General features: G+C 43.9%; 1 protein-coding gene across 9 annotated transcripts in view; it reads right to left on the minus strand.

Annotated features, from left to right (window-relative positions):
* PDZD2 (PDZ domain containing 2) overlaps window positions 1-18,550 on the minus strand; it is a 206,103-nt gene that overhangs the window by 86,307 nt on the left and 101,246 nt on the right. Inside the window, exon 1 of one of the 9 annotated variants that reach the window (XM_065047501.1) lies at window positions 1-18,550. This exon is cut by the window's right edge and continues 15,034 nt beyond it. The exons of the other annotated variants lie outside the window; for them this stretch is intronic. Coding sequence (XP_064903573.1) covers window positions 1-23 — 23 coding nt within the window. The 5' untranslated portion in view covers window positions 24-18,550. 9 annotated transcript variants of the gene reach the window in all.

Genomic DNA, 18,550 nt, shown 5'->3' on the forward strand with positions numbered 1-18,550 from the left:
AGCAGAGACCAGCAGGTACGCATCCGAGGGCTCAGTGCCGCTCCTGCTGCCTCCAAACCGGCTCCATCTTCCTCTCCTGCCCCACCCACAGCACCCCAGCTCTTCACAGAGCAATTCCAGCTCCTCCAGCACACCTCCCTCCCCAAGGGGATGGCCGTCTCTTGCTCCAAAGGTGTTACAAATCACATTTCTGAATTTCAGAGCGGAACCTGGCAGCGACTGCAGGAAAAAAAAGAAGATTCAAGTCCCGACAGAAGGAGGACACTGAAAATTCCCATTACAAATCATCACAACTACTTCATTATTAGCTTATAACATGTCGTATAGCTAATTTCCTTCCCTACCCTTGCTAAACTTTCACTGAAGGTATTAATTGGACTTGTCAGCGTGTTCTCACATAAAACTGAATTCAATTAAACGAAACACAACCAACAAGATAGCCGGTATTGGATCTCTGCTTAAAAATAACAAGCAGCAACACGCACATGTAGTCAGTATTAACACAAAATGAGGATGCTCTGTAATGTATTTTGCAACTGCTATCTGCACAGAAAAAGCCAGAAGCAGACTTTAACCAGCAACTGCCTGCAAGTAGCAGGACAGCAGCAGAGCACAACTACTGAATCTTATTTCACGCACTGAATCAGAGTTTAATCTGAGCAGCAAACACATAAATCCAGAGGGGCTCTATTAAAAACCAGCGCAGTGACTCATTCCATGGAGAGAAGCATAAATTCAGACTTGGGGCATCTATACATTCCTTAAAAAAGCCTGTTGTTTAGCAACAACAATTTCTTTGTTGGACAAGCAGGGGGCTGGATCACATCCCTGTGGCAGGACATTTCTGCTCTTCTAAGCAAGACAGAAGGGCGTTCGACAGCCCACATGCAATGCCAGAGAAATATTAGCTGTGCATGTGTGTGCCAAGCAACTCTGCCATGGGCACTTCAATGTGGTGCTATTTTCAGTCTTCCCAAAAACAGCCTTTGCAACCCACCTTACCCTAGAGAAGCCCTAAGGCTTAGCCCTACAGATGCAAAAACTCCAGCAGCAAAATATAGACTCCCTCAACCCTTGGGAAAAAAATCAATTGGCACTTTACCACCTTCCCTGCAAGACCAGTATTTCCTTCCCAGAGCACAGTGATAGCTCAGAGTCATAACTGCTCCTTCACAGCCCTTCAGGAAGATTTGCCAAGAAGAGCACAGGTTATTTTTTTGGACATGTGCTGCCATTCACCAGGAGGCACAAGACTGTCCCTGCCACCAGCCAGGCCAGGAGCTCTCAACTCCAACACCCAGCATGGCAACAACTGCCCCAGGATCTTCCAGCTTCCACTTCTGGTTAAACAGCAACCTTCTGCAGCAGACAGGCTTGCCCCCCACCAGAAAACAAAATTAAAGCAACTCACTTTTTTGAAGACAGAAATACCCCTCCTGTCCCACCTCTACCTAGAGGCATTTGTATTCAATGATAAAGCAAATTTGTGGATCCTGTTTACTCAGATGAGAAGTGTTGACACACCATCTCCATTTGCCGTGCTCATGGAAGTCACACTCAGCAGATAATCTCAATAAATTGCTGCCGAGCACAACAATAACAGACACTTCAGCAGCCACATGCACCCCAGAAACAAAAGACCCACATCCATCTTTATCAGCATCATGCCCTGTTTCCATGACAATGATGACCCCCCCCACACATACGCATTATGCATTAGGACCAAAGTATTGCAAACAGAACCAGAAAAATATCAAAACCACAGGATGGGTACCTGTTGATACTCACCTTTTTATTTGGTGCTATCTTGATATGAAGGCACTATGAAGAGCTTCATCTGCTATATGTGAACCTTAAAATTAGCCTGCTACAGCCTTTACTCTGAAATATGGTAGCACTTACTCTCCCATGAACAATTTTTCTTTGGCTGGGATATATGCGCTCACACCAATCAAATATAGAAACATATATACATACAGATACAATGCATAAACTCTCCTCATATGGATGCCATACAAGTACCATAGGTTTTATGCATCAGGCTGGGATGAAGTCATAAGCATGACTGAGACACTACAGCAGCAACACATACGTAACATATATTAGAAGCAAACACTATGCAATCTTAATGGTCAAAATTCTGCCATGTGCTGGGGGACTGTTTTTGGTTACCTGTCAATTCAGGTGCCAGGTCAAAGTCTGGGGTCTGGAGATGCTTAACAGCACAGCTATTAAATCTAAGATACTAGAGGATGTTAAGACTTGGCATTTAGTGCAGGACAATGACATAGATATTAATAGAAGTTACCAGACAGTTAAAAATCCAACAAAATGGTTATCAAACTCCAGAATATTGATTATATCTGTTGCACCCTACTGGGTTTTGCACCTATCCTTTGCACATATAAAACATGTACGCTCCATGCAGTACAACACAAAGCCTTTTATCACCTCAATGGGACTGAGCCAGTACCAGATTGGTCGTCTCATCATGTTGTTTGCAAATTCTCGTTTTATTTGACCAAGCAGAATCGCTTTGCTAATGCAGTTGCTGCATTTTCCATTCAAGACACTGCATGTTCCCAAAAACAGAGCTGGCCTAAGCAGCCTGTGTCACCAGAAGGCAAGAGCGGACAAGGGGCAGCACTGTCCTCACAAAGCCCTCCTTGTAGCGACTCTGACTGAAGCCCCTCACTTTGGGAAAGTTTTTGGCAAGACCCTAGAGAAACATGCTGGCAAACATCAGAGTGAGATGTTGTCAGCTTTCCAGACGTTTCTGCTCCTTGAAAATCCCAACATGTCTTCCAGTTGAGAGGTTACCCATCCTCTCCAAACTTTTTTTCCCTGAATCCTCCCCCACATTTTCACTTTTTTTTGCAGGTGAAAAGAGACACAAAGTCTTCTTTACCTCTCTGTTTCTCCTAAATACATAAGCAGATGTCGGGCAAGTGAGGCAGCTCCTTGCTCAAGCAAGGAGAACAGAAAGCCAAAGCATGAAGCCAACTATTTGATCAATACTCTTTGATTTAATTAGATTTGGACAATGTTCAAAGTCAATGCCTTAGAAGAGCCGCCAGAGGCAAAATCCAGTTTGCAAGAGGGATTACTTTCACCATTTGAGAAATAAAAAAGACATAAACCCTGGAGGGACTGAGGACACATTTACCACCTAGTGAGACTTGCCTTCGGCAAAGCAACAGTCGGCTGACTTACCAAATAATCAAACTCCTATGAACAGCTATCACACAAAATCTATTAATTTATTTTGTGCCACTTCAATTTCACATTTCAACTTAGTTAATACCTTCTTCATACTTTCCTTTTGTGCCCTCCTAAGTCAGCTCTTTGGACATGAAGGCAGAGATGGAGTTTCAGCAGTAATGCCCAGCGGACCCCAGCATTAACTTCCATTTGCACATAAAAGCTTGTTACCTCCTCTGCTTTACTAAATTTTATCTAAAAATTGAGATCTCTAAGCACATATATGAAACAGAACTGTTAACAGAACCCACCAATATCTCACTAATACCTACTATATTTTAAGGTCTATTTAGCCTCTCCAATATACATATATTAATTGTAACGTATTGGATCTGGAACAGAAGCTAAAAGGCAAGATGTGAGGCTTGAAGTAGCAGTCTGGATACAAGTCCAAACTTGGCAGCTCAAACTCATATATAATCACAATTACTCAAATTCAATAGAGTGAGGGCAGACCCTAAATCCCCATTAGATTTACTGACTTAATAATTTACTCATTTTACTCATTTCTTTAGTACATTTACTGACCCCATCACAAAGGATTTGAAAAGGAGGTCCTTAACCTATGGAAACGATGACTGCAGTTGAATGCTTGCTCTGTATCATTGATGACACCTCCAAGAGGGGTCAACCACCCCTGCAGACTCGTGTGCCAGCCCCTGCATTTCATCCCCAAATGAGCAATGAAGCCTGCAGTGGAAACTCATAGCAAGTGAGGAGCTGGCAAAGGTCTCCCTGCGCATCCCATCGTACCCTGTTCCATGTTACTCAGTGTCTGCTAACACATCCTTGGCACCAACATCACAGAGGTTTCTCACTGCTGGTCAAAGATACGCATGACAGAGAGCAGTTAATGAGCCCAATGTGAAATAAACTGATCTACATCCCGACAGCATCGACAGGGAATTAATCTCTTACACCAAGCAGTACAAGACGGATGAAGCTGGAAATCCAGAGCCCCTCCAGGCACTTGCTGCTGAGTGCCCAACTGCAGACATCAAAAGCAAGCCCAGCTTTTCGTCATGCTCCACCCCACAGCAGCCTGGACCATGCCCAACCTGCATCCCTGAAATTCAGCTCCAACTTCCAGCTGTGACACTCTCTGAGGAGCAGCAGGCTCCTGACTTGCCCTTTAATCCTCTTGCAGAAGGGCAAGCAAAGGTGTGAATATGGTACCATAAAGAGATCTAGTCTCAAAGAGCCACTGCAGAGATGGCACATGAAAAACGCAGGGACACCTGCAACTTTGCTGTGCTCCTGACTGCCAGCTCTGCTCCTGAGTAAGCAACAGGAAAACCCCCATATCCCACTAGCTACTGGACGCATTACTGGAAATATCTGACAGTTTTGCTCTGACCAAACTTTACAGTGTTTGGAAATGAGAAGCTCTTAAGCATCTCCAGATCATACGACCAGGGCTGATGTAGGCAGGCTGTGGATCAACCAAAGTCAGTACCAATGGGAAGAGATCTCTGCAAAGCAGCCAACACCAGCCACTGACTGCAGGCAAGAGACCCACCATGCCCACTGCTGCCTAAACCTGCCTGTGCAAGAGGGGGCTAGGAAAGAATCAATCACCTTTCATTGTCGGGCTCACATGTCATCTTTACTTCCAAAGCAGGTGGTAAGGTCAAACTGTGACTAGGCAAAAGACAAAAGGAAAAAAAAAAAGAGAGAGAGACCCTGCCTGGTAAACAAAGTAATAAAAACATCACCTGATGCATAAAGTAAGAAGTGTGACCGTCTGGGGGTAGGGAAACTGCAGCCAGTTTCTGAAGTCCGGAGAACGTGGGAAAACCCAACTATTTCAAACTTGCCTAGTGCATAAGAATTGCTTTTTTCTGCTTTAAAAGCAGCATTGCTTTCACCAATGTGACCAGCAGTCACAAAAGGAGAAATCTCAACAACAAAATGCTGAACTGTGCCATGTCAAAAGGCTGCTGTTCCATGCCAGCGACATTCAGAGCTGGATCGTGCTGCCCGTTCCCATTCACAGCCGCTGCTCGCAGGACAACAAAAGCTGTGTCCCCACCGTGTCTGCAGAAAGAGAGACAATAGTGCTCACAAAAACCCATGTAAAGCTTTTCAGTGAGATATCTGACCTGATCAGCCCCTTAGAGTCAGGCTTTAACCAGCTGCGTAGTTTGTTGGCATACTATCATTTTAATATTAACCCTTTAAATTATCCACATGAGCACATTTGCTGCATCCTCCTCTCCCCCTACCCCCAGGCAAAGGGGTGCTGACCCCTCTCTCTCCCCCATACATGTGTACACATCAAAACATTCTGGTATAAACTGTAATGCCTGTACAGGAATCAGCAGAAACTGCCCAAACCTCATCTGTTCAGGCTTTTCTGTGGGTCTGTTCTTACTTGGCCTCTTCACAGCCTTGTTAGTGGCCAAGAAATCTGCCTGACCATAGCAGCTGGGCATGATGAGTCAGGGCACATTAATGTCTTTTAACCCCTTTCCACCTGCGCACCGGGCATATTGGCTGCTCAGCTGAGTGCAGCTGGGATTAGCTCTTCCCTGTGGAGAAAAACCTAGGCATTCCCATCAAGGTCAAACCTTCACAATCCTCAGCACCCTTCAGCAGTGCTGAAAAAAAACAAAAAACACAACCAACCAACCAACAACAACAAAAACCAGACAGACAAGCACCTAACACAAAGTAGACCTTTCAAATGACCAGCAAAGAAATGCAGCCAGAGGACAAAATGTGTTGTGATAGAATGGCACATAATACGATATAAATTGAGCACACACTAGAGCCTTAGCTTGCTTTATGCTTTGCAGAGCCCGCAACTTTTGAATTCAATAAAATCATAAGCACCCTGACATTAATGCAGTTATCGATGCTAACTAAACCCAAGCACAGTTGTGCGCCTTTGATCAGTCTTTTCATAGAGGAAATATAAATAGTATTGCTGCTTTTCTGTATCTTAAGAGGCTTTTACATTTTTACATTTGGAAAGTGTTACAGGTACATACCAAGAAAATAAGTAGTGTTTTGTTTCTTTTCCTTTGGGGCCTTTTTTTTTTTTTTTTTTTTTTTTTTTTGTTATTTTTCATACCATGGAGAGAAAAGTTAAACAATCAACTCCCAATGATGCAAACAATGTGTTTACATAAGGGTTTATAAAATGAAAAAGCAAGTTACTCCACATCCAAATATTGTGCGCTTCTGCCAAGTGTCTCAACAGACTAATGTCCTCGGAGATACAGACTTGTGCTGTAATGTTTCTGTCCGAAGTGTTTGAATTTTAAAAGCCGAATACAAAGAAAAGATGCCACAGCCGGCTGCCCAGCGGCAGTCCCTGGGTCTGAAGCAAAGTGCAGGTTTTGGGTTCGCGCGGGTTAGCGTTGCTGCTGCCTTGCAGGTATCACCTGAATCGTTCCTGCATCCTCAAAGATTTTAGCAACCTGGCCCAGAGAGCATCCTGCAGGTACCAGGGGCTGCCAGCCTGGCAGGACCCTCATGCTTGCCTGGTCCCCAGCTGTGCTCAGCAAAGCCCCCACAAACCCCCAGCAACTTCAGCTTCTTCGGAAACACCAATGCCTGGCAATGCTGGCCAGCTCAGGTCCTTGAGCCAATGCTGCTCTTACTGTTCCTCAACAGTCTTTCCACAGGCTTTCACTGTCCCCAGTAATTCAATTAGCATTGAAAGAAGATAGAGCAAAGCATCAACTTCTAGTTTTGCATCTCAAAAACAGATGTACCCGTGTGTGTGTTTCATGCTTGGGGTTATCACTTGGCTTTGTATATGCTAAGCAGTAGTTTGACCCAGCTTTATCTTGTTAAACCCATTCCTGGCAATTAGTGAAAAAAACATTTCTTTCTGTAACAATTAATACTTACAGCCATTACCCTTCCAGTCCACAATGCTCTACAGGCATCCTTAAACCCTTATCTCACACGGCACATATGTTCCTGAAAGAAGCTGTGTTCATGAAGGTGTTATTTTAAAATCCTACCATGAACAGAAACTAAATTTAATCACAAAATGGAGACGGTTTACAGTTAGCATGACTAAATGTATCAGCCCTTATCAAGGAGTATTGGAGACCCTGACACTGCTTCATGTTTTGATCTAAGTCAAACACAGGCTACTCCGTCAAAGAGACCCAAAGCAGCGCAACAGTGAAAATCCGTCAGATGCCTTAATACCATAATTTTGTAAAAAGTATGGCCTCAAATGATCCTGAGTAAATCACACAAAAAGGCTCTGACAGGGCAAGAAAACATATCTGGGTTTCCCTGTCTCACATGAGCACCCTGCTACTTGGCTAGCACCCTACAGCACAAGTTCAATGCACAGGAGCATAGAAAGGGTCTGAATTGAGCATCCAAGTTCCTTCCTGACCTAATGGATTAAGGAAGCATCAGGGGAATGTTTTCCCTCATTTTTCAAACATCTTCAAGATTCCATATTCTCCACTTCATTTGCTGGCTTCTCCTCCCCTGTCCTCAGTGCCCACCCAATGGCAGCCTGGCTTCCCCTCCAGCTGCAAAAATATCTCAACAAGGATGGAAAGAGAGACCTTTTTCCATAAAGCATTAGAGTCCAAAACACAATTCATGAGGGTTTTCAATAAATAAAAAACAATCCACCAAGTGCACAAAGTCCCTGGTCTCAGATTGAGCCCGGAGGAGCTAGGCTGCTGCTGCTGGGGGTCCCAAGAGCAGCCTCCTCTGCAGCAACTCAGCCACTGGCTTAGCTGAGAAAACCCCTCTCGGGAGCAAAATTTCAGAGATGCACAGCCCTGAGAGCTGCCTGCCATGCCTTTCAGGAGCTGGATTCACCCCGTACTCATGGAGAGTCATCCTTTCACAAGTCCCAAGGGCTTTTTTTTTCCCTGAGAGTGACTTTGCCACTGTCAGTCCTCTAACAATGCTATTTTTTTTTCTATTATTTTTGACAAAAGCTTCATAATCCTCTGCTTTTTCATCTGAGTGGAAACCACTATATGACAGCTTTAAACTTTTCTTTCTTTAAACCCAGCACTCCCTCTTCAGCTATAATCCTCCTATTGGAAAGATCCGTTTGCAAGTCCCTGCCTCCAGGCAGCAACATCACAGCAGCAATTACAGACCCCAAAATCCAATCAAACACTCTCATCTTTTAGCTCAATGGCCGTGACTTCAATTGCATGACAATAACAACAAGAAAACTGACTGAAAATTTGCAGTTATAAACTGCTCCCAACCCACGCCATTCCCAGGTCCAGTTTGCTTCATCTGTGGCTCCAGGGTCCTTTGAACTCTGGGGATGGCACATCTGAAAGCAGCAAAGTGACTTTGACATCGGTGTCCCATTTTTAAACTCTCCAAGGCACACAGGCTTCTGAGACCTTTTGGACTTTTGATCATCTTCTGGCTACGTCTGGCTTTTTCTCCTCCCTCCAATTTTATCCACAACGGCAAACGTTTAGTAGCTACAGGGACACTCTCAAATTCTTCCATTTTCTTTGCAGTATGACATGAACAGTGCCTGTACAACTAAAATGGTAGAATTTTAGCTCTAAAAATTAGAACTGAATTTTAGTTCTAATTCTGTAAAATCAGAACTCATTAATTTTTTGTGGAGGAATAAAAAGAGAGCAAGTCACCACTGCCTGAATTTAAGAAAAATCAGATTAGCCTTCTCCTCAACAAAAATCAGGAAAGGATATATTCAGTGATGATGTCGTCAACACAATTTTGCAACATATGAAAAACAGAAACCCTCCCTCCTTTTTTTACAAACTGCAGTGAAGTCAGAGGAACTGGCACCATCCAGAACAAATCAATGACACACCCTGAAATCAGGCAAATCCAAGAGCAGATCTTTGGTCGGCCTGCCACAGATGTGGGGGAAAGCCGCAAAGTTCAGCTCAGGATCCCATTAGTCCAAGCTACGCTTCAGGTCTGCCTTTCTCTTGCAAAAAATACAGGGTGGAAAAAAAAACTCCCTGTGGAGTTCCCCATCTTCTCCCTTCTCCACAATACCATCCAGTCTCTGAAATTTTAATTTCTATAACCCAAATAATCCCTCCTCAGTGCTGTGTCACTCCTGGGCAGATGTGCAGACAACGCTTTCCCAGGTGCCTTCCTCCCTGCATCCTTGAACAACCTGGCATTATGGCCTCCCTCAGTTGGAGGACCACAGTAACTCCAAGCTGCATCCCCAGCCTACAACAGCACTGAAATCACCATAGGTAGGAAGCAAAAACTAATCCCCAGCGTCCAATCCCTTAAATTTGTGGTTTGGCAAAGGCTTTTTTTGTTGAGCTACTGATTTTCACTGAGGTTTTTCCTCACAGAAAACAGTTAATAAGTGGAGAGGGAGAAGACAGCATTCTTTAAAAAAAAAGCCTGGAAGGGAACAGCATGAGATACCGATGCAGTTGTTTGAAAGCTCTCTCCTGATACACATAACGCGGGAGCCAACTCTAACAGCACTGCCCATTTGGAACAATGTCCTAAAAACTGGGGGATTTTTTGGCTTTCTTGCTTGTACTTCTCTCCTTGCTCTAAACTCCGATTTTTTTTTCCTTTATTAGATAAGAAGTCTCGCTCTGCACCATTGACTCGACCTCATTCTTAGCTACATGGCAGACAGCTGCATCCCTTGTTGAATTTCTTCCAGATGCGATAGCAGACAATGCCAGCACCACTCCCTACACACACCTCCTCTCCAGCAATTTGTTGTGCTAATTAATAATCTGTCTTCAGAACAGACAGTAATCAATGAGACCTAATAAACACACACAAACCCCATATATCTCAGCTACCGTCATACTGATGTGGCAAAAGGGCTCCTGATGACACCAATGGGTGCTGGGAACAGTCTTCTGTGAAGATCTCAGATGCACCTAAGTTGCAGGCTGAAGTGTCCAAGCTGGCGTTGTGCACTCTAACCACAAGTGTATGGACTTGCCTAAAGTCTAACTTACTCTGCTCTTCAGGCCATGGTTCAGCAAGAAAGGAAATCTGGTCTTAGCTGCCAACAAATGGGGTTGAAATAGTGCCAACCACATGATGCAAAGGGCCAAGCTACCGCAGCTCCTAACATCCACTCCAAGAAGCTGAAGGGTTAGCTATACGCTGAGAGATACAAGGCCACGATGTCAGGTATCATCTGTCCTTCTGTATACAGTACAAATCCAGGGTAAATTATGTACACTGGCTCGTCTAACAAATGTCCATGATGCCTGACTTTCATGAAATTGGAAGCAAGAGGTGATCAGGCATGCACAGATCCAATGTTACTGATCAGCAACACCTGCCCACAGACAGGTCTCCCACAGCCTTAATGTGAGAATTTACACACATACCAAAGTATTTTTGCAGCACAAATAACAGTAACTCCAGCTGAAGTCTCTAGGTACTCCAGGAGCGACACAAATGCCAGAGGTTACACATAACAATCCAATGCAAGACGAAGAACCACTGCTGCTAAAAATGTGCTCTCCTGACAGCACTGTCTCTTTCGTACAGACATGGAAAAATCCTACCAACATAGTTTATTCATGGCCTCAGTTTGACCTGAGCAAAGAGCCCGACTAAGAACTAAGGAATCTGAGTCTTCATTTCAAGTGTTAGAAAGCAATCCAAATATTGCATGGCTTTTTTTGCACATCCCCATTTAACTAGTCTCCTGTGTACAGCTTTGCCCCTCTCACCGAGAAAATTCAGCTGAAAATGAAACCAGTAAAGAACTATTTGAATCTAGTTCCAAAAGCAGCTCCCATAAGGAGATGCTACAGGTACGGAGGAGGAAACAGTTCAGAAGGCCTTGCTCTTCCCCATTCCTCTATCAGAGTTCAAGGCACACGCTCAAATGGGAAGAGATATCTGTAATTTCTTTACCTACGAAGCGAAGGATTATTTGTAGTTCCTTCAAATTTGGTTTGGTATAAGTCACCAAGGATCACTATGTAAAGTGTCACAGGGCTGCAAGTTCTTCAGCTCAGCTCCTTGTCACATCATCCCCTACACCTACACTCAGCAACTGCAAAACATCCTTCAGGTAAGACACAATGGCTGACTTAAAAGCTTTCACCATCAAACAAAGGACACGCAATGAATACAGAAGTGAGGAACCAATTAGTATTGCTGAAGAGATGTTGCCATTTCACTCCTGAAACCTCCAGCTTTTTATTTGATTGTCAAATTGGGTCTGTGCAGCTTCTGTCAAAACATGCTTTGTGCTCGTACTCTAAATATCAAGTACATGTAACTAAATCTAACACTTTAAAAAAACCTTCCTATACTTTGTGCTAAAAGAATAATCACAGTGCAGCTGGCATTTAAATAAAATAACCATTAGCACAGGAAACACCCAGCATAAAAGTATCAGGTCAAGAAAAGACAGATGAATACAGAGAAGCAGCATGGGACTGGATTTAATGCCATGTTTACTAGGGATCCGCTGTGTTGAGAAATACAGAGAACTTCCTCTGGCAAGCCAAGCTCAGTTACAGGATTAAAAACGTGGGCTATGACTAAAAAGGGAGATTTAATTATCTAGCTTAATTGGACAAGGAGGAAAACCAGCTCCCATATAAGCTGTGTACTTCGAGAAGGCAGCAAACTACTTTAGCAAAAGCTAGGGCATCTACAGAGCTGTTAAGGGTTGAAAGGTTTTTCACACTTCCCATTACAACGTGCAGGTATCTATTCATTAAATTCAGCAAAAGAAATGGGCACTGGAATTTAAAACATGTTACTCAAATTGAATTGGATTAAACTGTACCACGTCTACAGATTAGCATGAATTAGCCGCTACTGTCAGCAAGTCCTGGCAACACTCCGATTCACCATCAGTGAACTACTCCATAGAATTTCAAATCATGTTCACAATTATTAACCAAATCACATACACAACTGGCACAGGCTGACACAAACCAATCATACAAAAATTATCCTCCTCAAAGGAGGCATTATGCCCAACCCCTACCACTGACTCACGAAATGCCCTGCAGCAGGTCATTTGATGTCTTTGTGCCTCAATAAAAAAAAATAATACTTTCTCGTCTTCATACTAATTGCCACTTAAGATCTATAGATGAGAAACACTATGGAAGTGATTACTAATAAATCACATCATGATATTCACAGGCCAAAATTCACTTTGCTCATCACTCAGCAGTGAATAAGAGCAGTTCCCTCTTAAGTCTAATCCAATTTGCTGTGGCTATTTTTATAGTGGCCACACTTACTTTCACGGTCATGTAGGGTTTCTGTGATGTCCTTCTCACCAGCGCATACCATTCACACCATCAGGACATAATTCACAGCCCAGGCTGCTCCCTGTTTCACCAGTCGCTACACTGGGAGGTGATGCAAGCACATTTCCCACACACACACACACAGGGTCCCCAACAGCGCTGGAGCCATGAAGAGACAAGAAACTAACATATCTCGAACAAACTGGGCTCCGCTGGCATGCCTTATTAATCCACATGCTAAACCAGATTACCTAAAGCTCCAATGCATCCCCATGCACCACACAGGTCACCAAGCATTATCCCTGTTGTGCCATGGAGAAACCTGAGATGGGATTAAAATACCTGCCTGAAGACATACAGCAAATCCATGGCAGAGCTGAGAGCAGAAGAAGGATTAGGACAACCTGTATCAGGCCCACCACAGTGCTGTGCCTACGTGCTTTTGCACTCCTGCCCACATGGCAGGACCAGGGCACATGCAGCCGCTCCACAAGCAAACCAGGAAGTTATGCAATTAAAAATTATGTCCTGCCAGTGGCATGGTAGAGTCCTCATCCCTGGATGTCTTCAAGAGGTGACTGGGAAGGGTGCTAGATAATCTCATCTAAGATCTCCTTCCCATGAAAGGTTGGACCAGATGATCTTTCTAGGTCTCTTCTATGAAAAACCCACCTCAGAGTGTAGCAAGGAGGATTTGTTTTCAATGGCACTGTGGCCTTGAACTGTTCAACCACGTGCTCACGCAAGTGCTGGCAGCAGCACAAGGGTAGTGTGAAAAACCATGGCCACAACTAAGGGAAAGGGAGGGGAAACACAGAATCACAGAATGTTAGGGATTGGAAGGGACCTCAAAAGATCATGTAGTCCAATCCCCCTGCCAGAGCAGGAACACCTAGATGAGGCTACACAAGAATGTGTCCAGGCGGGTTTTGTATGTCTCCAGAGGAGACTCCACAAACCCCCTGGGCAGCCTGTTTCAGTGTCTGTCACTCTAACTGAGAAGAAGTTTCTTCTCAAATTTAAGTGGAACCTCTTGTGTTCCAGTTTGAACCCATTACCCCTTGCCTTACCATTTGTTGTCACCCAGAAGAGCCTGCTTGCATCCTCCTGACACTCACCCTTTACGTATTTATAAACATTAATGAGGTCACAACATTCCTGTTTTCCTCTGAAAGGGTTCTCTGAAGGCTTCAGGAGAAACACCATGTGCTAATCCCTTCCTGAGTTTCTACAGGAAAATACTAAGTGTGCAAACAGGTCTAAATATTGCTTTTGCCAAACAAGTGTTCTCCCACTTGTGCTTGCAAAGATGAATCACTGCCTTCTTAAAGTTGTAATTTACTGGGAGGGCATCAACAGGCTCTTTGTAGTAGGCAGGTGAAACCAATGCCTCCTCACTTAATTGCGTGTTTTTCTTCAAACACAAAACCTGGTTGACTAGTAGGATCTCATAAGGATTACCAAACTCAAAAGACAGATTTAGTAACACATGTTACGTAGCTAAGACATCACTCAGTGAAAAAAACAAGACATCTCTGGATGACTTCCTTAAATTCAAAAGCTTTGGTTTGCTCCCTTTCCTAACTGATCCAAATGACCTGATTCCCAAAAAATAATATCTTGTCTTTGCCAAGAAAATCTTTATTGCCAAAGGTCTCAACAGAGGCTAAGGAGGCATGAGCCAAATAGATGCAACAAAGGAACATCAACAGCTAACTAACAGGATGCATCTAGCTTCCCGCTCATAAAAAAGCAAAACCTACATTACAAAACAGAAACTATTTGGATTCAGGCTAACAACTTCCTCCCATGCGATTGTCCATGAGCAACTGCACTGACCACAGGGCTACTACAGAGAAAGCCAGGCATGACCTCCTCCAAACTTTTTATTTTTTAATTAAAGAGTGGCCACAAGAGCTCACCTGCACACAGTCCCTGTTGTGCATATATGCACGACTGGTTGGCACACCCAAGATCACCTCCCCAAACAGACCTGTGGGGAATTAGGTCTAAGAACACGCAGTTTGTGAATTACAACAGCAGGTCCAGGCATGAGATCAGCACCGAGGTTACCGACACAACCACGAGGGCACCGGGCGTGTGCTGCAAAGCAGCTGAGATGCCCTGGAAAACAGAGACCGGTTCCGGGCTTATACGAGCAAGTTATACTGCAAGGGATGCCTGGTGCTAGGACAGGACAGAGCTCCATGCTGGCAGAGTATATAAAGACTTTTTGGTGCTTACGAATGTTTTAACATTATTCTCGCTCCAACTAAGCACTTTCATGGGGAGGGGAGCTGGGGACACTGTGCCTTAGTTCCTAGATTGTAAAAGAGATCAAAAGCACCTCCTTAGTTTAACTTCTACATCTTGTTAATCCGCCACGAGCAATCAGGTACTGTGATGCTGAGAGCCACACAGATGGATATTCGAGCTGCTTACAGTGTTTGAACTAAAGGAGAACAAAATCCCCCCCCAAGCTTGGACTAAGTGATTACATGTTTTAAATGTCATTCAAGAAGGTCTACGGCTTCTTTCTAGACACAAGGTCAGACTAAATGGAAACAACTGCCCTTCAGACCTGATAATCTCTCTTTTTGCATACCCTATAATTTTCTGTCCCTTTCTCCTTACAGTTTTCCTCTGTTCCTGCTACTGGTTCAGGCATTAGAAACAATCAGGATATTTAGGACAATTCAGCTTAGATCAGCTAATTCATTGTATCCTCTGGGCTACAGGAATCACTAAGGAGTAGAAAATTCAGAGATGTCATTTGTCAAAGGCACTTCAACTGTATTTATTGTAGTGATACCATGAGCTTATCAAGTGTTTCCCAACAGCGAGGCTATCAATGGAGATCTGTTTTCCTGTTACAATGCAATGTCATTTAATGTAAGTATATAGGCTGTGTCACATCATCACACATTTACCAAAGGAAATTAAGGGCACGAAGGGAGGGAGGAGGCAGGAATTCTCCAAATGCAGTGCTGTCCAGACAGTAGGAAACACTGAAAATACTGTCTCATGTATTTGGAGCTAAGCCTTTCTGAATAAATTAGCATGGAGCCAGTGAGGACACATGGAAAGAAACTTTGCGAAGTGCCAAAAACGACTTGTCTGAAAAGAATTCAGTAAATAGATTCCAGTGTCTGACAAGTGTAAGCTGTGCTGAACATTATCAGAGAGAGCAATACTCCTTAATCATGTGGACTGCTTTTTAAAATGGTAGCCTCTACCAGCAGAAGTCCAAGAAAGGTCATCTGGAGGGTCCCAACCAGGCACCAACCAGGTCCCAACCAGGTCACGGTGACAGATGCTGTCAACCCAGAGTACTCAGAAGTTGTTGCCTGAACCTTATGAATGTGTTATTTATTTTCAGACTCCTTCCAGATCGTACAAGGGTAAGATCAAGAGCATTTCTTTTAAGAAACTAAGCTAACAAGGATATTTAACACAACTCCTAAATATACAAACCCTGCAGATAACAAGTCTCATTTGAATTTTGCTTTTCTAGCAAAAAGCAGACAGATTTATTTGACCAGCTTCATAGGACTTATGCCTTGCCAACAGACAAATGCCCTCCCTTTAGCTAAGGATCAATAACCAGGCCAACCATCTTCTCTAGGGCTTTGATGACAATTTAGGCCCTGTTTTAGCTTACTCCTTCACTTCTGCTTCTTCTGCCGAGCAGCCGGCAGCCAGAGGAGAAGGGGATCCCTCGTTGCTCTCACTGTTAGCAGCGTCTACATCATGTACTCACCCCAGGCTCCACAGAAACACAGGTTCCAACCCATGCACAACAGAATAATGCAACAGGACTTCAAACCATAATTTTGTGCTAAGATCAAGTTAGCACTTCAACCGTGAGGTCTCTCAGGAGGACTTTAAAAGACCAGCAGATACTAGATAACCATACTGTCCCATGCAATGAGGGGAAAAAAAAACCATGAATAATGAAGTATTTCATTTATTTGAACGAGTGAAAAAAGGATCTTGGAAAATTAATGTAGTACTCATGTACAGTAATGGCTAGAATTTAATCAGTTTTGGTACAGGCCAGCAGCCAAATAAATGCTACGTGGATAAGGTCCTTCTCATGATGCCAACACGCAGGAAGAGAGAAGAACAGACAAAACATCATCATACAGATCGTACCATTTTTAATCCCAGTGATTCACCTCAACCAGAGACTGTTACTGGAGATGTAAAGCAGACTTCATGGACCACCCTCAGGAGCTACTTACCTAAACCTCCCTGACTGCACACACACACATATAGACATTTTCTGAGTGGCTTCTCAGGAGTTATTTGCTAAGTGGCTCAATATCCTCACTATTATGGTGTCTGGAAATTAGCTTCTGGTCATCACCCCATTGAGCTCTCACCAGCATCTCATCGCAGCCCACTCCGGGCTACTCCTGCAGTTTCTTCCATCTCCGCAGGTCACCTGAAGCATGCTGGTCTTCAGCACCCAGAGAAGAAGAGAGGACCAGGGGCACGCCTGTGTTTCTGCTCATCTCTTCCAGCTAAAGCAATCCATCCCTCTTCAATTGTAAAAGATTTACAGCACCCAGAGGAATCCCACATCCTGCATCACAAGGCAGAAACCGCTCTGAACCCCATGACCGCTGAGAAGATATCCAAAAGCCTCATCTGCTAGCAAATACTGGCGTTTGATGGGAGGCAGCAAATGGCACGCTCCCAAAGTCTCCTGTCTCTGCTCTCAATACTTTCTTAAAATGCATCCATACAGTTATATTAACGTGGATGTTTTTTTTTTTAAATGGTTTTAAAATGCTTTCAACGCACATGGAAAAAAAGAATCTATCGTGTGGAATACCTGCCATTTAAAAGATATTTTAAACAGAACAATACAGACTGGATTCAGGTGCTGATTCTTTCCAGAGGTCCCCGTGAGGCAAGTGACCCCTGCTAAATCCACACCTGCACATGGGTCTGATCTTTGCACACAAACCCATGACTGCATCTACAAAGCAGGTACCCATTCATGTGTACCTGCAGGACACAGGCTGCCAAGAGACAGAAGGCATGCCATTATTTAATGCACTGCTTGCACTTAGCAGCTGTCAGAATACATCTTTAATCAGTCAAAAGAGGCCACATATTTTCCTCAGTTTACATCCTTAGTATTAAAAGGGCCTGAGATGTAATTGTTTTGAACGTGGATTCCTAGAGTTGGCTGCCACAGCCTATTGTTTGTGGCCACAATCTCATATGCTCAGGCTCGAGAGAGCTCAAAACCCAGTCCGTAGCCCACTTAAATTGCCAGGGCAACATGGTTGACCCTATTCATTTCCCTTTGCTAGCAGATAAGAGGACTTTTGTACTTTCAGAGCCTTAACCCACACTTATCCCTGTCCACTGGAGCTGAGTTGAGCAGAGGAGCAAAGCTCAGCCACACCACCATCCTGGGTACCAGACACTGTGGGACCAACGACACTTTCAGGGGGTGCAAATAACTCTTACTCAACAGGCCTGCCTTGATAGCCCAGACTGAGTCAACCCTCTTTGAGGTCCAGGCAGCCTTTAGTCATTTTTCTCCTCTCCACTAGCAAGGACACCAACTGGCTCATCCTTGTGGTCTTTTTCCATTCCCCTCTTTTCTCAATGTATAAAATGCCTTCCGTCATTTTTGCTGCTATGCACTACTCTGTCCACTCAGAGTCCTCCTCTCTGCTCATTGCTTACGTGATGCCCAGAGGTTATAAATCTACAGTGCTCTCTCAAAGGCTGTATTTTCACAAGCAACCACATCCCAGTAATTTCCTTTCTGGAGTTCTCCGGCGTATCCTGTTTATTCTGTATCTATCTTGTTTGGATTGCAAACTCATCAGAATAAGGACCTTCCTGCTTTTTGTGCCCTATGCTGCTGGAAACGTGGCTGGTGCTACCCGATTCATAGCTTTTAAGGACAGAAGAGACCGCTGCAATTATCTAGTCTGACCTTTTGCACACCACATGACAAATTTCATCAAGTGACTTCTGCATTAAGCCCCTGATAATCCTCATAGAGGTACACTGCTAACAGATGATGACCACACCATTTTTACTTT

This window comes from Columba livia, chromosome Z (assembly GCF_036013475.1).
Source record: "Columba livia isolate bColLiv1 breed racing homer chromosome Z, bColLiv1.pat.W.v2, whole genome shotgun sequence".
NCBI lineage: Eukaryota > Metazoa > Chordata > Aves > Columbiformes > Columbidae > Columba > Columba livia.